Here is a 27629-nt window from a genome sequence, read left to right as displayed (position 1 = left end):
TGTGTGGCCTGGCTGTGGCCACCCGGGGCTCTGGGGGGATGGAGCTCTCTCCTGGAACCCCTCACAGAAAGTGTGGAGGTTTAGTGCATGGAGAAACCCCAAACCCAACAAACCCCACGTCTCTTGAGCATGGGGTGGTTGTGTGGCCTGGCCATGGCCACCCGGGGCTCTGTGGGGATGGAGCTCTCTCCTGAGGGGAGATGGAAATCACTTTCAGCTGATTATAAAGGTTTTTGGTGTTCCTTCTCTTACAGAGCAGGTGGGATGTTCCTTTCTGTGTGTGCAATCAGTGCTGCTGAGTTTAATTTAGAGAGAAATATGGGCTCAGGTTTCCCTGCTTTGTCAGTAACAAAATGTAAAGTCTGCTGGTGAAAAAATCCCACCCAACCCCAAAACCCCAGGCCACCCCTGTCTCTGGTTTGCTTTTGATGCCTTGAGAAGGCTGACCTAGAACAGAGGCCAGACAGAGTTAAAGAATAAAGCAGGGATTTATTAAAAGGATCTCCTCAATGGATCCATCTTGGGCAGCACAAGAGCCCAGCCAGGGCTGCACCCAAGATGAACCAAAATGGTCACAAAATGGACACCCAGTCACGGGGTCTCTCACTTTGATAACTTCTGCTCCATTTGCATATTGGAGTTCATTGTCCAGTTCCAGCCTTAGCCCATGAAATCCCACCCTTCTTGTTTTTCTCTCTCCAGCCCACGTTGTTTGTGCTCTTGGGCCTGAAATTTGGATCATTTGTCCTTGGTCCCCAGCTGGAGCAGGAATTGTTTTGTTTCCCTGCTCTGTGCAGAGAGCTCACCATCCCTTAATGTGAAGCTCAGAATGACACACTGAAGCAGCACAGAATCTGAAAAATATAAAAGCTAAAACCTGAGGCATCACTTTCCTCCTTTGTCACCAGAGGGCCAAGCAAGGCTCTGTGCTGAGCTCCCTCCCTCCTGATCTTTTTACTGTTCCTGTCTCTAAACCCCTCCCCACCTTCCCTCTGGAGCTATTTTGCAAACCACCACAGGTCAGGGGTGGAAAGACTTCATGGGCTTCAAGAAGAGGCAATTGTCCCTTGGGTGCTGGGCTGGAGTGGCAGAGAAGGGAGAGGTGGCCGTGGCACTGCTGCTCCCAGCCCTGGACATGGATATTCCAGGCTCCCTTCCCACCTTGTGTCCCCTCAGTGTCTCTCAGCTCTCTTGTATTTTTGGGGTGCCCAGACGAAGGAAGGAAATTAAGAATCTGACTCCATGTTCTCAGAAGGCTGATTTATTATTTTATGATACTATATTATATTAAAGAATACCATACTAAACCATACTAAAGAATACAGAAAGGATACTTACAGAAGGCTAAAAGAATAATAATGAATGTCGTGACTCTCTCCAGAATCCTGACACAGCTTGGCTGTAATTGGCCAGGGAGTCAAAATAATTCACAGCAGAAACCAGTGGAACAATGACCTGTCGGATAAACAATCTCCAAACGCATTCCAAAGCAGCAAAACACAGGAGAAGCAAATGAGATAATTATTGTTTTCCTTTTTCTCTGAGGCTTCTCAGCTTCCCAGGAGAGAAATCCTGGCAAAGGGATTTTTCCAGAAAATATGACGGTGACACAGCTTCTGCTTTGTGGGGGAAAAACTGTCCTGGCTCCAGCTGTGGTTGTCCTGGCTGTTGGCCATGCCCATGCTGGTGAGGAGCTCACAAGTGGGATGTGCTGAGAGGGATTTGTGCCAACACAATTTGTACTGCCCTGACTGAGAGGAAAAGCAGAGGGCTTGATGTTTTCTGGAGGTTTTCTGGATCTGCCAGGCAAACATCTGAGCCTGTCCAGCCTGTGGACAGCTGGGGGATCCCAGCCTGCCCAGGGCTGCCCTGCTCACACTTTTCAGGCTGTTTCCTTGAGCACAGCCAGGCTTTCTGTGCCTCTGGGGCTCTCTCTGTGCCTCTCCAGCCCCGGTGCCTCTGGCACCCCTTTGGGCAGGGGAATCAGCCATTGGCTCTGTTGGACCAGCCCAGCCTCTCCTTGCACCTTGGCCTCGGCCTCCACCCACCTCCTCTGGGCTCCTCCAGTGTGGGGGTGTCCCTTTAGTCCCTGGAAACCCAAATCTGGGTTCTGCATGGGATGCAGCCTCCCCAGTGCCATGCAGAGAGGATTATCTGATGTGGGGGTGTCCCAGTAGTCCCTGGGATCCCAAATTTGGGTTCTGCATGGGATGCAGCCTCCCCAGTGCCATGCAGAGGGGATTATCCAGTGTGGGGTTGTCCCAGTAATCCCTGGGATCCCAAATCTGGGTTCTGCATGGGATGCAGCCTCCCCAGTGCCATGCAGAGGGGATTATCCCCTCCCAGGACCTGCATGTGCAACACATCTGCTGTCCTGAGTGGAGCAGAGGGCCAGATATGGAGTCATCCTTCCCAGAAGTGGCCCAGCCTGCCCAGGAGGAGAGGCTCAGGAGGTGGGACAGGGCTGGAGAAATAAAGGGGGAAGACCTAGGGAGAGCTGTGGGCTCGGCTTGTCCAGAGAGGCACGGAGGGAAACGGGGGTTTGGGGAGAGGAAGGAGCTCTGAAGGACCCAGGAAGGCTCGTCAGGCTTCCTGCAAGCCTCTGAGGGAGATGAAGGTGAGCCTGGAGGCCAGAACTGCTTGTGAGGACACGGGGGCCAAAGGCAGACCTGGCCTAACCTCTGTGGGCATCCCTGCCCACGTCCTGGTGGGATCTTTGCTGCATTCTGGGGAGAAGGAGAAGGTCTGAGCATCCCAGCAGCCTGTCCCTGCTCTGGTGGCAGCAGGGGACACTGGGGACAGCGCTGCAGGGAACCACAGCCTGCAGGTCATGAGCTGGGCTAGGGAGAGGTTTTGGGGAGCATCCCCCCAGCCACTGGGCTCTGGGGTGGAGGGAAGGAGCAGGTGACCTCCCAGGATCACTGGAATGATGTCAAAGGCCCAAGCTGTAGTAGCAGGGAAGCTGAGGGAGAAGACTCTCATCATTTCTGCTGGTGGAGGCTGTCCCTAGGTCAGCCTGAAGATTAAGCCTACTTTGTTCTCTGGGATTTCTCAGCAGGGTTTTTGCTCTCTTTTCTCAAAGGAATGCCCAACTTTGCCTCGTCAGGTCCATGCCTGGTGCTGCCTGAAGGGTCAGCCAGGGCAGGGAACTCCTCACCCAGCATTTTGCCACCTCTCTGTAGCTGTTACCAGACCACCTTCTTCCTCCAGGACCTCGGCTGGGTGTGGGGAACAGCACCCAAAGGCCCCAGAATTAAATAGAGCTCTTGCAAAGTGCCTCATCCTGCTCTTTCATGCCAGCATTTAAACCTGGGAAGAAGCCCAAACAATAATTCTGCTGGTGAAAACCACAACAAATGTGTGTCTATCCAATCCAGAGGTGTTTTGCACTGACAGAGGAAATATTTTGCTCAGCAGTGATACCACCCCAAACCAGGGTGAGCAGGAGGCTGGGATGGAGATGGAGACCCCAAAGGTCCCTTCCCACCACCACTGCTCTCCTGGCAGGAGGAGAGGTGGTGGGGCTGGAAAACGTGCTTGAAGGGGCCCACGGCCTCAGAGCCATCGTGGGGGGCTGGCTGTCACCCCTGCCATGGGAGATTTGCTGTGCACCCTGTGGATTTCCCCTCTCAGGATGTCCACACTGACAAATTCAGTCAGTGTCACGTGCAAGTGGCATTTCTTCCTCCTCTCCTGGGTGAGATTTGCCCCTTTCTTTTCAACCCAGCCCTGTCCCTGAGCCTCGTGCTGACTTGCAGAGCTGACAGGTTACCAACAGGCACCTGCACCTGCAGAGCCAGGATCAGCAGTGCCTGGAAACCCCAGAGCACAGACAGAGCAGCTGGAATCCCTCTGCCAAGGAATGCCAAAAATGCCGTCCCAGCTGGGGGACACCACAGGACCTGTGTGTTCCTGGCGATGGGGACACATCCAGACTTTGGGATGTGGCTCTTTGCTGCTGAGCTCCTGGGGTTTGGGGTGCAGGGTCTGAACCCCTGCACTGTGTGGCTGGGGGGGGACTGGCTGTTGATGGACAAGTCCCAGCCCCTCTGGGTGTCCTTATAAGCCAAGATCTGCTTCCCTCAGTGCCACCAACCCCCCTGGCTGCACGGAGGGCTCGAAGCAGAAGGTCAGGTTGGTGCTCTCCTGCTCTCCTCTTCTCCTTCTAGCCCAGGCTATGGCTGAAAGGAAGGATCCCAGCTGAGTTGAGAGGTGTTATTATCATTCCAGCTCTGCGTTTGATGCATGGAGAACTTGGTGGTTAGGCATTTTCCTGGGTCTTCATCCATTTTGGCTCTGTGACAGGGATGGGGTGCATTGCCCAGGGCTGGTGCCTGGGGAGCAGCAGCTTTGAGGACGAGCTCTGCTGTTCTCCACCCTGGCTGCCATGCCCAGGGACTCATCCTTCCCTCTCTGCCACTCTTGGGGTGCCAGGAGGAGCTGCTTCTGTCACTGCTGAATGCTGCCACTGCTTTCCTGACACCTTTGTGGCACAGCTTGTCACGGCCACCGTGGCATGCCACTGTAACATCTGGGTGACACTGGGGTGGGCAGCAGAGCCTTGGGCGTGGAGGTGACCTCCAGCATGAGGGACAGCTCCGTGCCACACCTCAGGAGATGAGAGAAGGGTGTTGAGAGGAGGAAACTCTCATCACGAAATGTGCAGAAACCACAGAAACCACAGGCAGAAAGGAAAGTCCTGCCTCATTTTTGGTTGACACACCACAATTTTACAGAAGAAAATAACCAAAGAATGACTGGAACAGCTGTATTTCAATTTTAAGATATTGATGAAGTGGCTTACCTTTGAAAGGTGCTTCTAGCTCTCAGCAGAATAAAGCTGCTAAAGAATAAAGAACGTATAACATTTATATTGCAGTTATAAGAGAGAATGCTTGAGGTTTTTTGCCTAGATGGATTTTCATCCTTCCCAACTCACTTAGAAAATACTTTCTTTTTCCTGCAGAGCCGACTGGATGTGTATATATCTAATTTCCCAGACTATACATCAGTAAAAATGAGTGTGGGCTGTTGCTGGCCATGGAGCAGTGGAAGGTCCCTTGCAGGTGGTGAAGTGCAGATCTAAGGGAGATGGACCATGGGCATAGAATTTGGCAGGGATTTGACTCCTCTCTGGACAGCCCCAAGGGAAAGAAGCTCTTTCCTAAGTGACAAGCTTGACCAGGGGATGAAATTGGTGTGAAACTCCTGTGGGTTTAGCAACAAGAAAACAGCGCTGGGGATCACATTGCTCTATCTGGCATCTCCTGATCCCTGAGCAGGCCTGGCTTCTCCATCCCCTGTAACCCCCAGTGCTCAGTGAAGTGTTTATTTCAGCAGTTGGCCAGGCTCTGATGTCCCCAGGCATGGCCTGCAATGCTTTCCCTGTGTCTGTGGGCAGCTAAGCTGGGTGAGGAGCTGGCCACTGCAGCTCCTGCTCCCTGCTGCCCTCTCCATCTTCATTCCACAGGCAGCTTGAGGGGCTACAGGACTAAAAGCCCCTAAAAGAGGTGATTTGCACTGAGTCCAGCCTGCAGTTGTGGTGTTGGGCAGCTGGGCAGGACAAAGGGAGATCAGGTTTAGCAATGTGGTTTGCTTGGGGCTCCAAGAGCAATCCAACCTCTGCTTCCCTCAGCCATCACAGCAGTTTAGTCCCAGGACATCCCTTCTCACCTGCATGTGGAGATGGAGGCACCGAGGTGCTGGTGGTGGGCTTGAGCTCAGAGCAGGGCTTGCGTTGGCACTTTGTTTTTGAGTGAGAGGGAGTTTTTGTTGTGCCCACACGGCGCTCCGCTGTTTTCCTGAGCAGCCCAGGAAAGCTTTCCATGCTATAAGGCTACTGGGAAAACACACTCTGGGAGGCAGAGAGCCATCTTTAGCTCCTGCAAGAGATCACCAGGGAACTGGACTTTGCTGGATGTGCCCTTGAGTCTGGAATGCCTTGGGCTGGGTGCTGTGGGTGGCACAGGAGCACCTGGTAGGGAGCTGTAAAACACCCAAGGCAGGGATGGAGCATGGAAGCTCCTGCAGGATGGAGGTCTGGCATGACCCCTCCTCTTTAGGGGAGCATTCTTGCCCTGAAATGCTTTATCTGAAAGCCTAAGGATTTCCCTGAAGCACCCTGATGCTTTTCCCAGGCAGGGGGTGGTGGGAAGCCACTTGTCCCACACTGCAGTTACAGCTGGACTAGATGAGAATGGCCACCCAGAGAGGCTTGGGGTGGGCTCCAAACTGCACAAGGGGCTGCAGACACCTGCTCCCTGTGGCAGCATCAGGCTTTGGCTGTGCTGCCACGCTGCTGGGGCTGCACAGTGCTCCTTGTGCCCCTGGAGCACCCACAGCCCTGCTCATCCAGCCCCCTTATCCCCCAGGTGCTGTGGGCAGGCCAGATGTGGCTGCTGCTGGTGGCCCTGTGCCTGGCCCAGGGGCTGGAAGATGCCATCCCAGATGCTGAAGCATTCCACAACCCTGAAATATTCATGAACATCGTAAGTGCTGGGGGAGCACCTCACATCTCCATGGGCATGCCCAAAGTCCTTCCTGAGGGACCAGCTGGGCTCACCCCTTCCCTGCATCTGCACCTGGCCTCTTTGAGAGGCTCAGGGCATCAAAAATCTCCCATGTTTACATTGCTGGCACTCACTTCATGCCCTCATCTTGAGCTTGGCCTCTCCCTGCTCTCTGATTCCTTCGGGTGTAGGTGACACCGGGGGACACCACGTGGGTGGCAGCAGTGGGTGAAGCTGAGGCAGGCACAGGGTCACTCTCTGCCCTCTGTCCCTGCAGAGCCAGAAGATCCTTTTCCATGGCTATCCCAGCGAGGAGTACGACGTGATGACAGAGGATGGCTACTTCCTGAGCCTCAACAGGATTCCCCACGGCAAGGGCAGCGCGGGGCTCGCAGGTGGGCTCAGCCTCACCCAGGGGCCACCAGCTGTGACCCTGGCCCCTGCCCAGGTGCAAGAGGAGTGCCTGTGCCTTCAGGCATGGTTTGGGCAGCTGGGAGAGGGGTGAGGAGTTTCTTCCTGGCTGCCTTCAGGAGCTCAGCGTTGTGTTTTAGTTCACCTGAGATGGGGCAGTATGATGCAGCAAAGCCCCAGTGGCTCTTTCCCTGCAGCAAACCCCTGCTCCAAGGTCCAGGCTCAGGGCCTGGGGTGGCAGAAGCTCCCCAAACACAAAAAAGCACCAGCATAACCAGGGATATAATAATGGGAGAAGGGAACATTTAATGTGCAGCCTGCAGAAAATAGCATCATGACGTACAGTGGTGTTTTATTTCCATATGGGAAAGGTGTCTTCTTCCGTCAACTCCCTCTTTCAGGACCCAGGACCCCCGTGCTGATAGTGCATGGGTTTTGCCTGGATGGTGGTGACTGGGTGGACAATTTGCCTGAGAACAGCCTGGCCTTCATCCTGGCGGACGCGGGACACGACGTCTGGATCGGGAACAACCGGGGCAGCAGCTGGTCCTGCCGGCACCGCAGCCTCTCCGTGGCCTCCGAGGAGTTCTGGGACTTCAGGTCAGGGGGCCACCAAGGACAGCTGGGCTGCAGGGCTGCCAGCGCTGAGCCCCTGGTGTCCCTGGGTGGTTGGGAGGTGGGAATCTCCTCCAGGCTCTCCCTTTGCCACGCAGCTTCCACGAGATGGCCATGTACGACCTGCCGGCCATGGTGGGCTTCATCCTGATGCAAACGGAGCAGGAGCAGCTGTTCTACGTTGGCCACGCTCAGGGCAGCTCCCTGGGTGAGTGACATCAATGTCCATCCCAAGCTGGATGCTGCTGGGAGCTGCTGTCCCCTCCTGCCTTCCCAGCCTTCTGCATGGAGGGGTTTGCCACGTCCTGCCCGTCCATCCCGGGCTCTGCTGGCATCAAGGAGCATTTTTTGGTCAAAAAACCCCTCAAACACAGGGCCTGGGGTGAGCTGGGGTTTGTGTTGTGTGCTCTCATGCTGCTTTTCAGGTTTCATAGCGTTTTCCAGCTTGCCACATCTGGCCAGGAAAATCAAACTCTTCTTTGCCCTGGCTCCTGTGTACACCTTCTGCCATGCCCAGGGCCCGGTGCTAAAGCTGGCCTTTCTACCAGACCTGCTGCTCAAGGTACAGGAGGTGTTTGTGGGTTGCTACTGCCAAAATCCTGGGGCTTCTGGCAACTCCTGCCCCCTGCATTGCTGCTGTGTGCTGCTCCTGCACCTGCGGCGGGCGCTGGAGCTCCTAGCATCATTCCTAGCATTTCCTTGTGCTCCTGCAGGAGATGTTTGGAACCAGAGAGCTGGTTCTGGTGCCAAGGAAGGAGAAACTGCTCCTGGTTGAGCACTGCAGCAGTCTTCTAGTGGCTGAAATGTGTGCCAACAATATCTTCCTTGTTGGAGGATTCGACAGGGACAACTTGAACATTGTGAGTGCACCAGGCTCTCCAGGTCACATTAACTATCACCTGGAGATAGTTAATGAGACACAACAATGAGTATAAACCCCCAAAATAAGGTGTGAAAGGCAGTGGTTATTTGGAGATTTCCTGCAGTGGGGTGGGGGTATTAAACCTCATGGTAAGAGAGAATCACTCATGGTCTTGTCTCTTAGGGAAACTGCTGCCTCATTTTTGGCTGACACACAACAAGTTTGCAGAAGAAAATAACCAAAGAATGACTGGACCAACTGTATTTCCATTTTAAGTGTATTTCCATTGATTAAGTGACTTACTTTTGAAAGGTGCTCCTAGCTCTGGGGAGAATAAAGCTGCTAAAGAATAAAGAGCGTATAACATTTATATTGCAGTTATAAGAGAGAATGCTTGAGGTTTTTTGCCTAGATGGATTTTCATCCTTCCCAACTCACTTAGAAAATACTTTCTTTTTCCTGTAGAGCCGACTGGATGTGTATTTATCTCATTTCCCAGACTATACATCAGTAAAAAATCTTCTGCACTGGGGACAGGTATAGATTCTGATTTTATAACTATTTTAACTTTCCTTTAATATGTGAAGGTGGCATCTCCAAATGCTGCTGGAAACAGGTCAAGGAGGTAGAATCAAAGCTAAGATATAAAAGGGCTTTTTAAGCTGCTGCACCAAGGTGTCTCTGTCTGGGGGGGCTGATCCGGGATTTTACCTGGATTAACCCTTTGCCTCTGCCTTCCAGACTGCAAAAACCGCCGAGTTCAAGCAGTTTGACTACGGGCTGAGAAACATGGAGAAGTACAACCAGGTGAGGGGGCTGGCTGGGATGGGGATGGGGGAGCACACCCCACCCATCAGAGCCCCCAGGTAACAGGAGTGCTTTCCCCCTTCCCAGCTGAGGCCTCCCTTTTACCAGATCGAAGCCATGAGGGTGCCGGTGGCCCTGTGGAGCGGGGGACAAGACTGGGTCACTCCCCCTGCGGAGACCCAACGCTTGCTGGCCCGCCTCACCAACGTTGTGCACCATGAGCACTTCCCTGACTGGAACCACTTCGACCACCACTGGGGCCTGAACGCCCCAGAGCACTTGTACCAGCGGATGGTGGCCATGATGGAGGAGAATCCATGAATCCATCCGTGGATCCATCCATGGGTCCATCCATGGATCCATCTGTGGATCCATCCATGAACCCATCTATGAATCCATCCATGAACCCATCCATAGGTCCATCCATGAACCCATCCATGAATCCATCCATGAACCCATCTATGAATCCATCCATGAACCCATCCATAGGTCCATCCATGAACCCATCCATGAATCCATCCATGAACCCATCCATAGGTCCATCCATGAACCCATTCATGAATCCCTCCATTAACCCATCTATGAATCCATCCATGAATCCCTCCATTAACCCATCTATGAATCCATCCATGGATCTCTCCATGAACCCATCCATGAATCGATCTATGAATCCATCCACGAACCCATCTATGAATCCATCTATGAATCCATCCATGAACCCATCCATCAATCCATCTGTGAATCCATCCACGAATCCATCCATAAATCCATCCACAGATCCATCCATCAATCCGTCCATGGATCCTTCGATGAACCCATCCATGAATCTATTGATGAACCCATCCATCCATGAATCCATCCATAAGTCCACCCAGCCATGAATCCATCCATGTATCCACCCCTAAAACCATCCATGAATCCATTGATGAACCCATTCATTAATCCCTCCATCAATCCATCCATGAATCCATTGATGACCCCATCTATGAATCCATCTATCCATGAATCTATCCATCTGTGAATCCCTCCATCAATACCTCCATCAACCCATCCATGAATCCATGAATCTATCCATAAATCCATCCATCCATCCATCCATCCATCCATCCATCCATCCATCCATCCATCCATGTGCTGCCCCAGGATGGAGGAGCTGCGTGTTCCCATGTGCCTTGGGTTTGTGTGAGGGATGCCCTAAGTAAAAATGTCCCCTGTCCCCCTGTTCCATACTGATTTAAGGCTTTTCAATGCAATGCTGTGATTTCTGCCTGCCCTCTGTGTCTGTAGAGATTGCAATAAAGTCTTGCATCGCAGCCCTTGGCTTGCAGGAGATCTGCTGTGTTGGGGTTTTCTTTCCAGTTTTTGCAGGCTCAGAGCAATCCAAGAGTGAAACTTTACTCCAGGAATCGAGCACGTGCTGTGGTTCGTGGGTTTAGGCACAGGAGGGGAGGAGAGTGACCCTGTGACAGCCACTGGTGGAAAGAGGAGGCTCTGAGCTGGGCACAGCTGGCAAAGGGCAGAGGAGCAGGAGATTCTCCTCACCAGATCCTCCTCACTGCAGAGAGTGGAGTTCACACCTGGTGATTTGCTGGTGATGAAATGTGCCAGGAGAGGCTGAGCCCTTTCTCACCTCACAAATCCACCCAGCTATCCCTCTCCAACCACATGGTTTCTTGCCAAGCTTTTCTTGCTCATCCTGTTTAGCTCCTTACTGTTGAAATGAAAAGGAAAGTTATGACTAGAGGAGTAAATTTCAGGCACTCTGTTTATCCTGGAGAGGTTAACTCCTTACTGACTCTCTGGAATCCAAGTTAGAATATTTTTTTCCTTACATTTGTGCTGCATTAAACAGGGCAGGAACTGGTAGTGCCATGACTTAGTTTCAGGTTCTGGGGACATCTGGCAAAACTGAGCATCTCACTTTCTGGGTTCCACCTTATCAGCAGGACTCCTCAGAGAAAAAAACCCCTGCAATCCCCAAAGCCATTCATCTGCCAGCTTGTAGGAGCAGAGCAGCCCAGCACCAGGATGGGTGAGTCCTCTGCAGGTGCCTTTCACCTTGCCAGGGATGGGAATGGCAGAGTATTGCCAGAGGCTGGCACCAGAAAACTCATCTGCATCCACAGGGCAGCCTTGGTGTGGCTCAGTGACCAGGACTGAGCTATTTCTACCTGGTCAGCAGCTCCAGGACTCTGGAGCAAAACCTCGGTGTGAAAACCTGACCGGGTGGATGATGAGAAACAGCAACTCAAGGTTTTCCAAGGAACAGACACCAGCATCTCCCCACCTCCCTGATGATTGCCCAGCCAGCAGAGCCACCCATCAGGTGAGGTGCTCAGCCTAGCAGCCCCATCTATTTATCACATGGGATTCACTTATTCTGTTTATTGCATATTATTTATGACAGACAAACCTCTGCCATAAATAACATGCAATAAACAGAATAAATGTCTGTTACATGTGCTGGCCAGCAGCTGTTTGTGGAGCTGTGCAGGATTCTGCCTGCAAGTCCCTGCACGTGGCAGAAGACACCCACAGCAGAAGGTTTTAGGACCTCCAATCCAAAGAAAATAAAAATGCTGACGATCTGGGAGGATTAAACCTCAGTGGGATTAATTTGCAACCTCTGCATCCCCCGCCTTTTAATAGAGAGATAAATATGTTTAAAGGATAAAGCATTGCTCTCTAACCCAAACTGACGTCAGCTGAGCAGCTTGTGGGGCTGCAAAGCTGGGCTCAGGGCATCGATCCTCCTGAGGAAGGCATCTGGTGGTGCCACCAGCACCAGCACCAGCCACACTGGGGTCTCTGCACAGCACTGAGCCCACCCAGGGCTCCTCAAAGATATTCCAACCCCTGACCTGCATCTGGAGAGGGAAAGGAGAAGGATTGAAGTCAATCTGTCAATAGATTAGTTAATTACAGGTTGCCAGAAGTAAGGAGTTGGCACACAGGGCTGTTGCCAGCAATTTGCAACACAATGCTGGGACTGGTGAGGGCAGGTCACGCCCGTGTTTGAGGCTGCGCCTTCAACAACACCTTCAAGCACCTTTTCCATGGAAAAGAAAGCCAGGCTCCTGTTCCACCCCCAAAACTGTGAGGACCTGGAGTCCTGGCCTCTGTTTTATGTTGCTTCCCAACGCTTTCACACAAGAGTCAACCTGCTCACGGAATCAGAGAAGCTCAGCAGCCAAGGGCCAGCAGGTCTGGCTGTCACTGCTGCCACACCAAACCTGGCCTGCTCTCCCAGGAGCCCGGTGGCAAAAGGCTGTTTGTTTGTTTGTTTGTTTATTTAGCCTTTAATCTGGGGACATGTTTGCCTGCCAGCCAAGGGACAAACGTGCTGACTCAGCAGGCTGGGGGGTCTGGCATGGCACAGCTCCAATGACCCTGTCCCACCAGGACAGCAGGGAATGACAGGGGGCATGGAGTGACAGGGGGCATGTGATGTCCTCATGGAATGACAGGGGACATGGGATGACAGGGGACATGGAATGTCCTCATGGAATGACAGGGGACATGGGATAACAGGGGGCATGGAATGACAGAGCGCATGGGATGACAGGAGGCATGGGATAAGAGGGGACATGAGATAACAGGGGGCATGGAATGTCCTCAGGGAATGACAGAGGACATGAGACAACAGAGGGCACAGAATGACAGGGGGCATGGGATGACAGGGGACATGGGATAAGAGGGGGCATGGGATGACAGGGGGCATGGGATGACAGGGGACACAGAGCGTCCTCATGGAATGACAGGGGGCATGGAATGTCCTCTCCCTCCGCAGGGTGGTGACGGCCTCAGTGCCACTGTCCCCTGAGGTTCCTGGTGCCTTCCCAGTGCTCCCAGCAAGGGACAACAGGCCAGACTGGGCAGGGTGGCAGCCCGTGGTGGCAGTGGCAGGGGACCTGTCACAGGAGCAGTGGTGGGGACAGGTGAGGGCCCCCTCCAGCTGGGATGGGACCATTGGGCTGCCAGGCACTGATGGAAAACAGCACATGGGAAAACCCTCACTGGGAATTTGGGATTTTTGGTGCTTCCCAGCTGCTTGGGTGCCCATTGGGGATTGCTGTATCACCCTGGGGTGTCCCCTCTGTACCCTCCTGACCCCAGGGGACGATCTGGGGCTTCTTCACTCATTTATTTCTACACCTTCTGGGCCCTGCCATGTGCCACGAGTCTCATCTGCAAATGTCTCCCGCTGCTGGCAGCTGATTTATTTTCATTTCAGCCAGGATTTGGGTCACAGCTTTGTTTCAGGGTTTTGAAAGGGAAAGAAAATATTTAGGCACAGGAAAAAGAGACAAAGCAGTCAAGGATATGCCCTTTTTCCCCATGGCAAAATACCAAGTGAAGCCAAATTTTAAAATTTTTTTTTGGCTTTGGGCAGATTGTTTCTGCAGAACTGGCAAGAGACTTTAAGGAAAAAAAAAAGGAGATGTGTTTAAACAGGATTAACTTAAGCAAGAATTTGTACTACAGAAAGATGCTTAGAGAATCTCTTAAAGACAGAAAAGCAAACAATATCCAAATCCAATAATCTGATCACCCGATAAAATTTACAAGCAATTTTCTTAGCAGAGAGAAGAGTATTTACTGGAAATGGATGGTCTTGAAGAAACTGAATAAACAGATTAGGTGAAGAGCATTACCTAAAAAGACAATTTTACAGAAAGCTTCTTGGAATGAGGCGGAAGCTACATACTTAGGAAACAAAAAGGGTGAAAAAAAGAACTACATAATGAATTATTTACAGAAACCAACGTGGCTTTGTGACAGGAAACTGTAATGAATGCAAGCTTCTTTTCATAAATAAATGCCATTAGATTTTCATTTTGCTGGCTGGCTTTGCCCTTCAGAGGAGAAAGGCTGAGGACAGGATGGTGAGGGAAGCAGCAGGGGAGCAAACACATCCTGGCTCAGACACCCGGGGAAGGTTCCCCCAAAGGCCACTGCAGGAGCCAGCAAGGGCAGCACAAGGACAGCCAGCAGCAGGGAGGAAGCTCTGTCCTGCGCTTCTGCCAAGCAAATGAGAGCCAGGAATTCTGATATATAGTAATATACCAACAACAGAAATTTATATTATATTATATTATATTATATTATATTATATTATATTATCTATTAATATAGCATATACAATATATAATATACTATATATAATATTATATATACAATATATTACATATTAATACATATAAATTATATTTTATATATTTTATAAAATATAAAATATAATTATATATAATATAGAATTATATATTATATTTTATATACTATACATATTATAATAGTATATATTATATAAAATACAATATATAATATATAATATATATATTACATAATATAATATATACAGTATATATTATATGACCATAATATATATAATTTAAATATAATGTAATATATGATATATCATATAATATGTAATATAATATAATATAATGTAGTATTAAAATATATAAACCCACAGCAACACTTGGAATGGCTGCTCTCCCCCAAATTTATTTCCTGGCCTCCCCCAAGCCTCTGACTGATCTACTCTGCTTTTCAGGGTGATGCAGATCTTCCAGGGAATTTTAAAGGAAGCCTGACAGACTGAAAATCTGATCGTACTCCAGTGCATGATTTTGAGTAATTTCTCCACAAAATATTGCTTTGCCTCACAGCTGGATTCTCCCTCCTTGAAAGAAGCTCATTCTTCTTTATCAAGATTTTCTGGGCCTCGGGATTTTAGCTGACAGAAACAGCCAAATTTGTTATTGCTGTAAAATAACAGCCCTTCCTTCAGGCTAAAAAAAATAACCATCAACAAATCACGGCATCTCTGAGATCACTGCTCAGCCTGATTCCCCAAACCTCTCAGATAAACCCTAAGATAAGCACTTTGTGAATGCCCTAAGCCCCTTTTTATTTGGATTTTACACATTCTCCACCAGAACCACACACTGGGCTGCCTGACTTGTAATTTCTCTTCAGGATTTATTAATTTCTCACCTCTCAGTCACTGAAAGGAAAAAAAAAATGCCCAAACCCAGCCACATTAAAAATGGGATTAATTACAGTTTTTATTGAATTCAAAACCACTAGGACTGTTTTTTTCCCTAGGGAGATGTCCTTCCAGAACCTGAAGGGAGAAAGATGGAGAGAAACTATTTACAAGGGGTGGAGGGACAGGACACAGGGAATGGCTTCCACTGCCAGAGGACAGGGATGGGATTTTGGGAAGGAATTGTTCCCTGGCAGGGTGGGCAGGCCCTGGCACAGGGTGCCCAGAGCAGCTGTGGCTGCCCCTGGATCCCTGGCAGTGCCCAAGGCCAGGCTGGACAAGGCTGGGAGCAGCCTGGGACAGTGGAAGGTGGATGGGCTTTAAGGTCCTTCCCACCCAAACCATTCTGGGATCCTAATTCTGGTGTTTTTCACCACAGATCTGCTGGATCTCTTTCTGATCCACCTTGATGGTTTAGGCGTAGCAGTGGCAGACCCGAGACAGCAACAATGAGCTTTGTGTCACTGATGAAGGCACAAAAAAATCCCCCAAAAACAAAAACCTCAAAACGAAACCCCCAAAAACCCCAAAAATAAACAAAAAGAAACCAAACCAAACCAAAAAACCAACCAACCAACCAAAACAAAAAAAAAGAAGGAGGGAAAAGGAGGGAAAAGGAGGGAAAAGGAGGGAAAAGGAGGGAAAAGGAAGGCAATGCAGTGCCAGCCAGGAACAGCACGAAGGCTCCTCTCCCTACCCTGTGCTCCAGTTAAAAGCAGAACATTTTAATCAACAATACTCATGTGGTCCAAACAGAAAGAAATTTCAAAATCCTCTAGAGACAGCACTAAAAAAAAATAAATCATATCAAGTAGAACAAGCATCTTTAGGGATACTTCTTCATGATGTCAAGGATTTCCCGGTACAAAACCTTGGTGGCATCGAGACCCAGCACAAAATCCATGTGGTTCCAGTGGGGGATCAGCTTGTGGTGCACCAGGTTCTTGACCTGGGGCAGGAGGAGGGCGGTGTCCCGGGGGTCGGCCAGGCAGTCCTGGCCTGCATTCCAGATGGCCGTGGGCACCTCCATGGTCTGCACGTCGTAGAACGGAGCCCCGGTCTGAGGAGAGGGAAAAGGGGATTCACAAAGTGGAGGTGGAAAAGGGGCTTCATGAAGTGGAGGTGGAAAAAGTGGTGCCACAAGGAGGAGATGGAAAAGGGGCTTCACAAAGAGAAGATGTGGAAAAGGGGCTTCACAAGGAGGAGATGGAAAAAGTGGTGTCACCAGGAGGAGAGGGAAAAGTGGCTTCACAAAGTGGAGATGGAAAAGGGTCTTCAGAAGGAGGAGAGGAAAAAAGAGCTTCACAAGGAGCAGATGGAAAAGGGGCTTCACAAGGAGGAGAGGGAAAAGGGGATTCAAAAAGTGGAAATGGAAAAGGTACTTCACAAAGAGGAGAAGGAAAAGGGGCTTCACAAAGAGAAGAGGGAAAAGGGGCTTCACAAAGAAGACATGGAAATGTGGATTCACAAAGAGCAGATGGAAAAGTGGTGTCACAAGGAGGAGATGGAAAAGGGGCTTCACAAAGGAGGTGATGGAAAAGGGGCTTCACAAAGAAGAGATATTGCTGGACTGCAACAAACTGTGCACTGTTGCTAGTCTTTGGGAATGGGGGAAATGAAATCTGGAACTCCTTTCTTCTGGAAAGGAAAGGAATTTTGTAGGGATGTAGCAGAGCCTTACGTGCTATGATTTAGAGAATTAATTTAATTAATAATTAACTAATTTAGTTAATTAAAATTAATTAGAGAATTTGTTCTGCCCAGCTAGAGATTCCAGTTCTGATTGTACAGATGGTTTGGATAAGGAGGCAGAACATTGGCTGCCCTGATGCTGTGCTGTTGGATCATCCTGACCTCCACAGGTCCCTCCCAGCCAGCCCTGCTGGGTTTGTGGTGACACTTCACCAGCACTTCCTTCAGTGACAGCAGGGAGGGGTTTGGAAGCAAGTTTTTGAAATTAAAATGTTTCTGGAGGGTTTGTTTCACCTCCACACCCTGAGGACTTGCCACGAGGTGATTTGTCAACAACAACTCTCATTACCTGCAGTGTAATTAATCCAGTTGAGGAGCATGCTGCTTTCTGAACAATTTTTTTGTTTGTTTAAGGAAGAAATAAGCTTTTTTTTTTTCTGTTCCAAGGCTTAACCACTATTTCAGAGAAGCAATTTTTCCTAATATTCACCCCGGTGTAACTTGAGACCATTTCCCCTTTTTCTATGGAAAGTGGAAAGCATCTAATTTAAAGTGTTTTATTCCATCTAAAAGCTATTTGCAAAATAAAGTTGAGAATGGAAAATGCTGTTGTTGCAGGCAGAGATCCTAACTTCCAGTTTGTGAAGGGAGGAATGCATTAAGGGAAGACACAGCAGGAATGCTTGGGAAGAGAGCAGGGAAAGGGAAGGCCACTGGAAGCACCTCACCTGTCTGTAATGAAGGCTGTTGTACATGTGCCCACCATCAAAAGCTCTCAGTGCCCCACCATGGACTCCCTGCAGCAAATTCAGACATGCAATAAAATCACAGTAAAATCTGAGTGAAATCACAGCTCTCTGGGGGTGCAGTCAACCCTCAAAAGTTAGTTTTCACCTCTGAACCAGGATTTTTCAAGTGTGTCTCACAGGTCTGGCCCTAGGCCCAGCACAAGTAATTATTGTCATGATTTTGGACAAATGGGCAGAGGTTATGCTTCTAATGTTTGTGGATAACATCAGGATGGGAAGAAATTAAAATGCTCTGGGAAATGGGTTTAGAACTCTAAGTATTCCTTGTGGGCTGGAGAGTGGGCCTGAAATGGCACAAAGATGGAAGGAGCCTCTGAACATCTCTTGTCTGACTGGAACAGGACTGGCAGCAATGCAAGGTCAAGGTGGCTTGATCCCTCCACTGGGCAGCAGCACTTTAGAAAATGGAGTCTGTGTTCTTGCTACAAACCCCACAGAGTTCTTTTGGGGTCCCTGAGCAGGAATTCCACACGGGGAAGAAGCTGTGCCCTGAATACAGCGTGTGGCACACAACTCAGAGAAGGGCTGAGCCTGCAATGTACCAAAAAAATGTGCAAATTTTTAGCTTGGGGAAGAGAAAAAGAGTGCAGCAGAACACAATTGCAGTGTCAGAGGGCTCTGGTGGTGACTGTTCTCATGCCCACGAGGGGAAGAAGGAGAAATAATGAACTTTATCGGAACTAAGCTTAATTGGCTGCTGTCCTGATGCACCTCTGCCACAGCCTGACCACTGATGGCACTGGGGCTGCAGGGCTGGAGCTGGCTTGAAATGAGAGCCCTGCAATGTGCCTGCTGTGGACGCAGGGCCCTCAGCTCCACGTGCTCCTCCTGACAGATCCACTCCTCTGGGGGCTCTGAAATCTGCCGAGTGTTTTATGGCAGGGTGGAAACAAAACCAACAAGCACCTGGCAAAGGTGTGTCTTGCAGCAAGCAGCATGGCAGGCTGCCCACGAGGGAGCAGGCACACTCTGCTGGGCACGGGAGGGAAGCTGGGAAGGTTTACCTGCAGCCAGTGGATGATGTTCTGGACAGAGGAGCCTGCTGGGGTGTGTCCCATGTACACATCGAATCGGCTCTGCAAGGACACGAGCACATTTCACATTTCACAGCATTCCCTTGGCTCTGCAAAACAGGGCTTTGCCAAGGTTTTGGCCTTCAGAAGGACCCTCTGCAGATTGATTCCCACATACCATGTTTGTGTTCTTCCAGTTAAACCCAAAAACTGTAGCCAGGACGTGCTTGCAGATCTTGGAGCAGACACAGAACCTGGAGAGGACCAGCTCCCCCAGGGCAGTGTGTGGCAGGAACTCCCTGGTGCCAAACAGCTCCTGTAAAATCCCAAATGTGCTCATCAAATACAAAGTCTGGTCATGCTTTTCCCCAAAGCATCAGCACTTTACAACTTCTATTTCATCCCCATGTTAAGGTTGCCCATAGTGAAGCCTCCCTTACACCCCGTTAAATGCTTCTGCTCCTTGTTTCTGATGGGCATGATCTCTTACATTTCATTAATGCTCTTGTGTTAAATTCTAGGGCTCAATTCACAGCCTCTGCATCAGTTTTATTCACCACCAAAATTCATTTTGGGGAGTGAATTCAGGACAAGACTGAAAGGTTCTGCAGTGAGATGTGTTTTCCTTCATTATAAAACAGAGCGCAGAGCTCCCCTCTCTGTAAATGACTTGAAATACTCCACAGATAATTTCACAATCCCTATGAAAAACATTTTGGCTGTGCAGAACATAGTGCAGACCAACCTTAAGCCCAGAGTCGGAAAAGAATGAGAGTTTTCTAAACGGGCTCTGAGAAAATATCACCGTGGTCACAGGTGAAAGAGCAAAGAACACCTTGATTTTCCGAGCCAGCTGGGGCATAGTGGAAAAGGCTATAAAACCTGGGGGGTGAAAAAAAGTAGGAAAAAAAGGGTTAGTCTTTCAAGACACTCATGTACATAGTTTAATTTCAGTGAGCAATTTTACAAATCTGAGAGGAGATGGAGACTTCTTGTGCTGTCGTCAGAAGGACCCACTCACCTATAGTGGTGCCTTGGGAATGGCCAATATAATAGAGCTGTTTCTGTCCTGTTTTCTGCTCAATAAAGTTGATCATGGCTGGCAGATCGTATTTAGCCATCTCATCGAAGCTGCAGAAGGAAGAGGAGATGTCCTGCTGAGAGGGGCAGCACGTGCACAGCCACCACCAGCAAACCACAAAACCAGCAGGGAGGGCAGGGCCAGCCCACAAACTCCTTCATCCTACTGAGTTTTCACGTGGGGTGTTCACTCAAAATAACTTGGATGAGCTTCAGTCCAGCCTGGTTCACTCATCCCCCAGCTAGGGCAGCGTGACCCTGACAGAATCCAGCTGTTTCTGGGACCCTCAGACCCATTTACCTGAACGCCCAGAATTCATCCTGTGTGGTAATCAGGACCTGGTGTCTCCTGGACCAGGTGTTCCCTCTGCTGTTTCCTATCCAGACATCATAGCCAGCATCTGCCAGGATGAAGCCCAGGCTGCTGTTGGGCAAGTTGGTGAGCCAGCTGCTGCCTTCTGCAAGGAGACCATGCTGCAGAAGTGCCACGGGTCTCACACCTGCAAGACAGGCAGCATGATGGCTCTCCTTATTTTTAATGGTTTTGTTGCCTTTTGAGACTGTTTATGAAGTGTTATCCCCATGGCAGCCAAAATCTGGGGAGGTTTGTGTTGGTGTTACTCTAGATTTCATTTAAAAATGCACCATTGTCTTGGACTTTATCCCCAAAATCTCTGGCAATGTTGGCAGAACTTGGGCTGCCCAGGGAGCTCTGTAGGCAAACGCAGGGGAGCCTGGGGATGTGACAGGAAAAATGCAATTTTCATGGATCTAACCCTCCTCAGAGGACAAGAGGATCCCCTGGAGGCTCCTCAGGGAGTACCAAACCAGTCTGCTGATCCATCAAATGGCTGCAGGAGCACTTTTTGGGAGCCAGGCTCTGGAGAGAGCCCAAGGTGTGCCAGCAGGGACTGCAGCCTGACATTCAGTGCTCAGGGGTCCTTGAAGGGTGAGGAAACATCCCTGGTAAGAGATCAGCCTTCCTGACAAATTCTGATCCATCAAAACTCGTGCTACAGATGCCAAGCCAGGGGGAACCCTGAGAACCCTCTTGCACCAGCCCTGGTATCCCAGTGAGTGGCTCAAGGTGTGTATGGCATCAGTTTTACCTTGGCACCCAGCATTTCCCCTCCCATGAGGAATCCTGTTCAGCTGAAGGATGTAGCCATCTTCTGTCACCACGTCATACTCCTCGCTGGGGTACCCCCAGAAGGAGATCATTTCACTCTGCAACAAGAAGAAAGCAAATTGTTGCAGTAAGGTAGAAAAATCATGGAGAAAGGCTCCATAAAATCAAGCCTGCTCTCCTGGAATCAGTGGCTGGCCTGGTCAAAGCCAGCATTTTACAAGTTCCCATGTGAAAGCAATCCTGGGGTGAGCAATTAGTTAACATAACAAGCTATTCATGGGTAAAAAATAACTTGCACCTGTATAAACTGCTTTTGCACCAAGATAGAAAAATGAAAACTATCTCTCACAAACAATTTCCCTGCATGTACACACTAGAGTTTAAGTGACCAATCAATACAGAACAACAATTGAAAACTATCTCTCACAAACAATTTCCCTGCATGTACACACTGAGAGTTTAAGTGACCAATCAATACAAAACAACAATTTGTTAATAACCAATAAAAGTAATTGGAAAAAAAGCTACTGACCAATTAGAGTCAATTACGAGGTCTGTAAAACTGTATAAAAAGGAGTTTATGAATAAAGAAGGGTGTCTTTTCCAGCATTAAGAAAATGGAGCCCTGTGTGATTTATTCCCATAAATAATAATATTTTCAAGGCTACTGCAAGGAAATCCCTGAATGTGATATTTCATTGTAATTATTTAGTGGTGGCTGTTTCCTGGGCACTTCCCACCTCCTCTCCAATGCCATCATACTTACAATGTTCATCCCTGCTTCTGGGTTCTTGGGAGATGGGGAATTCAAGAAGCATTCCCCAGACGCCATCCCGAGGAACACGGACCCCAGAGCTAGAGCCAGCCACATCCTCGCTGTGCCTGGAACAACACACCCACAGAGTCAGTGCCAGGGAGAGCAGGGCAAGGAGAGCTGAGGGCAGGGGAACACCCCAGGCAGGACTCGGCCTCAGTCTGGTGGCCTGCATGACCACTTAAAAGTGTTAATGCACACGGGGTGGCTCAGGGAACACATCTCAGCAGGGATATTTCCAGGGAGGTGGGGCAGACTTTCAGGAATTCCTGTAGGAGGTGAGGAAACAACGCTTGTGGTGCCGTACAAACCACTGGGAGCTGCAAGAGGTTAAAATCACAGAATCACAGAATGGTTTGGGTTGGGAGGGACCTTAAAGCCCCTCTCATTCCAACCCCCTGAGGTTGCTCAGACCTCCATGGAGCCATTCCAGCACACAGAGGATGTAGAGTGTTGCTTGTCATGTCAGTGACCATGCAGTGCCACTGCTCCAGTCTCTCTCCCAGAAAAGGGACAGCTCTGTCCCATCACCCTGCTGTTTGCACCACCTGTTGACATCACTGCACAAACCTCCCCCGGAGGGAAAGGGAGGATGAATAAATTCCAGCACTGCCTTCCCTCCCTAAATAGAAATAAAATCACGAGAAGAAAATCTCTAATTTCTCGCCCTTCTCCTTGATCATGGTGTAAAGGACAAGAACTGATTACATTTAATTCAGAGAAGGACATTTTAAAGTGCAAATCTATATGCAGAATGGGGAGAGATATATCTTCCAGCAGATCTGGACATCCCTCAGTGATACTGGGTTTAACACAGCTTTAAAAACTCCTCACTCAATGTGCTGGAGACTGCAGCTGCCACAGGAGGTGGGGGAGGCCGATGGGAACAGCAGGTTTTGCACACAGTTATGGGCAGGAGGCATCACAGACGGGTACTGAAAGGTCTGGCCAGGATTGCTCCCTCCAACAACCATAACACTGGACACCACAAGAAAAACTGGGCTGGAGCAGCCTCTAGAACCGACCCACAAAATGAGATTTTGGTCCCCTGTTCTGAGGCAAGCATGGGCTAGAAGTGCCATGAGTGGTAAGTGCCATTGACAGGCACATTTAGAATGCTTTCCCCACACTCACCTGCCCAGGCTCCAGCCATGCTTTCCCACACTCACCTGCCCAGGCTCCAGCCATGCTTTCCCCACACTCACCTGTCCAGAAGGGAAGGCAGCCAGCCCTGCTGAGAGGTGGCACAGCTCCTGCAGGAGGAGGCAGGGACGTGTCAGCCCCTGGAGAGGATGGGCAGTGCAGGGAAGCGATGCCCAGCCTGGAGGAGATGGAGATGAGGCAGTGCCAGAGGAGGGGTTCTCACCCTGGCTGGTGCACGGAGCACTGCTCTGCACCCCTCTGGAGACAGCCCTATTTGAACTAGCTGCAGGGTGGGGTGGCAAGTGTAAACACCCTGGGATACAGAACATATAAATCATTAGGTGACAGCACAATTTAGAAAGTGCAGTTCCCCAGAATTTGTTTGTGGAGGCCAGTTAAATATTGTTTAGGCAGAGTCAAGTGACTGTGGATGTTTGGAGGTGATTCCCATTGATAAAGTGGTTTAATTGGTATTGCTGAAGAAAGTTTCCAGCTTCCCATTTCAATGGTGGTTTTATTTATTTATTACAAGAGACATAATTAAGTTATTGCAAGGAAAGATCAAAATCTAAAATGGATTTCCCGTAGTTGTGGTTTAGGAATGATGATGCTTCTTGTTATACAAAGATGCCACATGTGAGATGGAGATTAAATCCCAGGCAACAGCCTGAAAACATCTGTACTGGGTCAGGCTGGGATGGAGTTCCCTTCCCTCATAGCACAGGGATGGGACCCAGCCAAGTTGCCATAGCAACACCCCATACCTTGTCTATCCCTTGACCCACTTTTTCACTTTTGCTCTCCCAGTTCCCTCCACCTGCCCCACTTTGGGCTGGGGATGGAGCTGTGCCAGCCCACCACAACACCCTTGTTCTTCACACCCTTACAGGGAGGTATGAGGAGTACCCGAGTGCCTTATCCTGCAAGTGTCCTGCCAACAGGGAGAGTTATCCCTCTCCATCACCCGTGCCAGGGCTGAGGCTGCCTCCTGCCCTTCTTTCCTAGATTGTTTTGCTGTGGAAATTGTGGTGAAAGGTCAGTAGGGAAAGGTGTCTTTGTCTGTCAGCCTGGAACGGGCCTGAGATGTGTCCAAGGTATGCACCTAGTTTGTCCCACTTCTATAAACACAGAGTAGAACAGGGGTTTGTAATCTGGAGGTTTGGAGGTGAAAGGTGACTTTGTTTTTGGGGTACTGAAGCTGAGTAAGACACTCTGGCTTTCACCTTCTGAGGAAACTGAACATGGAAACCTACACTCCAAGGAAAGGGCAGAGCAGCTCTGGCCACACTCATCTGGAGGCACCGGAAGGGGCAAGACAAAGGCTGCACCCAGAAGAGTCCTGCAGCACTCGGAGAGCAGGACATTGCCATAGCTCTTACAAGGAGCTCCAGCCTCCTGAGGGTCCTGTGCAGCTCCTGCTGAAGCACCACCACTGCAGAGGCTGAATGGGATTGATGCCTCAGGTTTAGCTTTTATATTTTCCAGATTCTGTGCTGCTTTAGTGTGTAAGTGTAGGCATCACATTAAGGGATGGTGAGCTCTCTTCACAGAGTAGAGAGACAATTCCTTCTCTAGCTGGGAACCAATGACAACCACTCAAATTTCAGGCCCAAGATGATAAAAAACGGTGAATTGAAGAAGAAAAATAAGCAGGGTGGGACTTCATAACCTAAAGCTGTAATTTGACAATTAACTCCAATATGCAAATTGAGCAGAACTTATCAAAGTGAGAGACCCTGTAACCAGTCATGCATTTTTTGTGACCATTTTGGTTCATCCTGGGTGCAGCCCTGGCTGGGCTCTTGTGCTGCCCAAGGTGGATCCATTCAGGCCTTTTATTAAATCTCTGCTTTATTCTTTAGCTCTCTCTGGCCCCTGTTCTAGGTCAGCTTCTCAAGGCATCAGGATCAAGGAGAGTCCCTTGAACTTCACTGCATGGCCAGACCCCCTCAGCTCCTTCCACCTCCTGCTGCAGGGTCACTGACAGCTCATCAGCCTCTGTGGAGGTCACCATCTTCACGTCCCTCCCACCAGCCATTCCAGACTGGACATAGCATCCAGATGTCACCTTCCTTGGCGGGGGTGACCACAGCCAGGTGCCCCTTGCCCTCTTCTGTGGCCCAGGCCGGGGTTCTCCATCCTTGCAGGGAGAGCACATTGCTGGCTCGTGTCCAGCGTGGTGCCTGCCACCCTTCCCAGATCATTTCCAGTAAGGCTGTTGTGCCACAGCTGCTAATCCGTGTCCCCGTGCCCTGCCCTCATCCAGGGCCAGCTGCCACCAGCACATACTTCAGGTAGGTGTTTAGCCCTAAAGCAGGCACATGTCACACCTCCAAGGGTTCTCACCCAGCTCCTGCTCTCTTGCACCACTCCTGCTTTTTTGCTGGCAGTCCCCACGTGCTCATCAGGTGAGCACAGAGCTTTTTCCATTCCAGTGGAAACTTCAGTGCTACCCATCACGCTCAAGTTTAATCATCGAGTTTTCTGTAAAACTACTGCCAGGGATTCTGTTTTAATTCTTGGTGTTCCTCTTTTGGCCTCAACTCTTTAAGTGTAGTAATGTCTTAATACTCTTCTACATCTAATAGGTGTTAGAAAGGATTCAAAGGAGATGATGGTGAGGGGTCTGGAGGGTCACACAGAGACTGGCTGAGGGAATTTGGTTTGTTCAGCTGGAGAAGAGCACACTGAGGTCAGACCTCACCAGGGGCTGCAGCTCCTCCCCAGGGCCGCCCTGAGCTCTGCTCTGTGACAGGGACAGGGCCAGGGAATGGCTGGAGATCAGGAAAGGTGCTTCCCTCAGAGGGTGCTGGGCACTGCCCAGGCTCCCCAGGGAATGGGCACAGCCCCAAGGCTGCCAGAGCTCCACACAGGGTGGGATTTTTGGGGTGTCTGGGCAGGGCCAGGAGTTGGACTGGTGAGCCCTGTGGTCCCTTCCAGCTCTGGATATTCCATGGTTCTGTGACTCTGTGACTGCTTTCCTGCCTGCTTCCACATGTGAGAGACTGCTGAGCTCACTGGCATGCCGAGCTGGCAGTGACAATCCAGGTGACCACTCAGAGCCATCAACCATTCCCAAGCACATCTCCCACACAGAGCCATTCGGTGGCCAGAGGGCCAAATATTGTGAGGTTTGAGGAATCTCCTTTTCATAAAGACACCAGCAAGGGTGGTGACAAATGGTGGTGACAATCCCCTGCTGAATTACAGCCCCACGGGTCCTCTGGGAGACAGCAGAATCTGGATGGATCCACAGCAGACAGGGAATAGGACAAGGTGCCAGCCCTGCAGGAGGTGCTGAGGAGGGGACACAACCTCCTGAAGCTTCTTTTGGGGGCAGCAGTGCTGAGGAGAGAAAACCTCCCACAAATGGGAATCCACAGCTGTAACCTCTCACATGTTGGACAGTCAGTTATACAGCCCATCCTTTATTTTTCTGAAAAAAGTGCCAGACTGAGCACACGTCCTCCTCTGTGACAGCCCCACAACACATGGGAAGGGGAGACAGGGGCTCCCACCTCTCTCCAGGAAGAGCCGATTAAACAACACCTGCCCTGAGGTCAGCTCGGAGCTCCCTTTGGGGAGAGGAGCACCACCAACACCTGCCTGTGCCTGGGGCACAAGAGCTTCACACCTCTCTGCAGATAAACACCAAAGTGTCGCCTTCTGGTGTCCCCCATACCACAACGATCCTATCGCCAGTTTTCTGGAACATCTCCCACCCACGCAGCTGGGTAAGGGTAGCAGCCCAGATCCTTCCCCAGCTGCCCACTCTCGGGGCTCCGGGCACGGGAGGTTGTTTTCCTGGGGCACAGGCATTGCACAGTGTCACCACGCAGTGTCACCACGCGGTGTCACCGCCCCTCAGCGCTGTTTGCTCCGGGCCCAGCATCCCGCTTTGCTCACAGCCAGCCGTGCCTCCTTGCAAAACAGCGGCCGGTGTTGGAAGGTGTCACCCCCCGGCCCCTGCTGGGAGCATCTCCGGGCGGGCAGGAGCGGATACGGCTCGGGCTGCTCGGGGAGGGGGGACACAGCCAGCTCCGGAGCGCCGGCAGGTGTGTGACACATGGGGGTGTGTGACACACAGGGGTGTGTGAGACCCACAGGTGTGTGTGACAGAGGTGTGTGTGGGACACAGGGGTGTCTGTGTGTGTAGCTGTGTGTGACACAGGTGTATGTGTGACACAGGGGTGTGTTTGTGTATAGGTGTGTGCACCAGGCAGGCTTGCACGTGCAGGGGTGTGTGTGCGTGTGTACAGGCGTGCACATACAGGTGTGTGCTCATCACAGGTGTGTGCCCAGGTGTGTGTCCGCGGGCTCCCGCGCGCGCACAGGTGCGTGCTGTGGGCGTGTCCTTTCCCAGCCCCGCCCATAGGCGTGGCTCGCCCGGGGGGCGTGCAGCAGCGTGTGATGCCCCGCCCGCGGAGAGGCGTGTCCGTGTCGGTGGCCGGGGCGGGCCGGTGTCGGTGTCCGGGGCGGGCCGGTGTCGGTGTCCGGGGCGGGCCGGTGCCGGTGCCCGGGTGCCCGGCTGCTGCGGCGGCCATGGCGCGGGTGCTGGTGGTGGGCGCGGGGCTGACGGGCGCGGCGGGCGCGGCGCTGCTGCGCGGGGCCCCGCGGGGACAGGTGGCCGTCTGGGACAAGGCGCGGGGCGCAGGTGGGTCCGGCGGGGCGGGGGAGCCCTGCCGCGTGGTGT

At 50.8% G+C, this 27629-nt stretch overlaps 3 protein-coding genes across 8 annotated transcripts in view; 2 read left to right on the top strand and 1 right to left on the bottom strand.

The window, feature by feature from the left end:
* The first annotated feature begins 6389 nt into the window (after positions 1-6389).
* LOC120499701 (putative lysosomal acid lipase/cholesteryl ester hydrolase) lies at positions 6390-9525 on the top strand. Its single transcript, XM_039703706.1, has 9 exons — positions 6390-6488; positions 6787-6904; positions 7322-7520; positions 7634-7743; positions 7961-8097; positions 8249-8395; positions 8863-8934; positions 9139-9204; positions 9292-9525. Exons 1-9 carry the CDS (start codon positions 6390-6392, stop codon positions 9523-9525), a joined length of 1182 nt encoding a protein of 393 aa, XP_039559640.1.
* A 6536-nt stretch (positions 9526-16061) lies between these two features.
* On the bottom strand, positions 16062-27480 carry LOC120499706 (lipase member K-like). Its single transcript, XM_039703722.1, has 9 exons — positions 27208-27480; positions 20960-21143; positions 20152-20350; positions 19792-19901; positions 19516-19652; positions 18949-19086; positions 18762-18833; positions 17677-17745; positions 16062-16316 (listed from the first exon to the last, which is right to left on the bottom strand). Exons 1-9 carry the CDS (start codon positions 27478-27480, stop codon positions 16083-16085), a joined length of 1416 nt encoding a protein of 471 aa, XP_039559656.1. The 3' UTR covers positions 16062-16082.
* Positions 27421-27629, top strand: part of RNLS (renalase, FAD dependent amine oxidase) — a 67465-nt gene continuing 67256 nt past the window's right edge. For all 6 annotated transcript variants that reach the window (XM_039703712.1, XM_039703710.1, XM_039703713.1 and 3 more), the window contains exon 1: positions 27421-27590. In XM_039703712.1, coding sequence (XP_039559646.1) covers positions 27479-27590 — 112 coding nt within the window. In that variant the 5' untranslated portion in view covers positions 27421-27478. The remainder of the gene's footprint in view (positions 27591-27629) is intronic.

Source organism: Passer montanus, unplaced genomic scaffold (genome assembly GCF_014805655.1).
Source record: "Passer montanus isolate IOZ18808 unplaced genomic scaffold, ASM1480565v1 scaffold167, whole genome shotgun sequence".
NCBI classification, from domain to species: Eukaryota; Metazoa; Chordata; class Aves; order Passeriformes; family Passeridae; genus Passer; species Passer montanus.
Note: the sequence above shows the minus strand (reverse complement) of the source record. Positions and strands in the feature narration are given on the sequence as shown.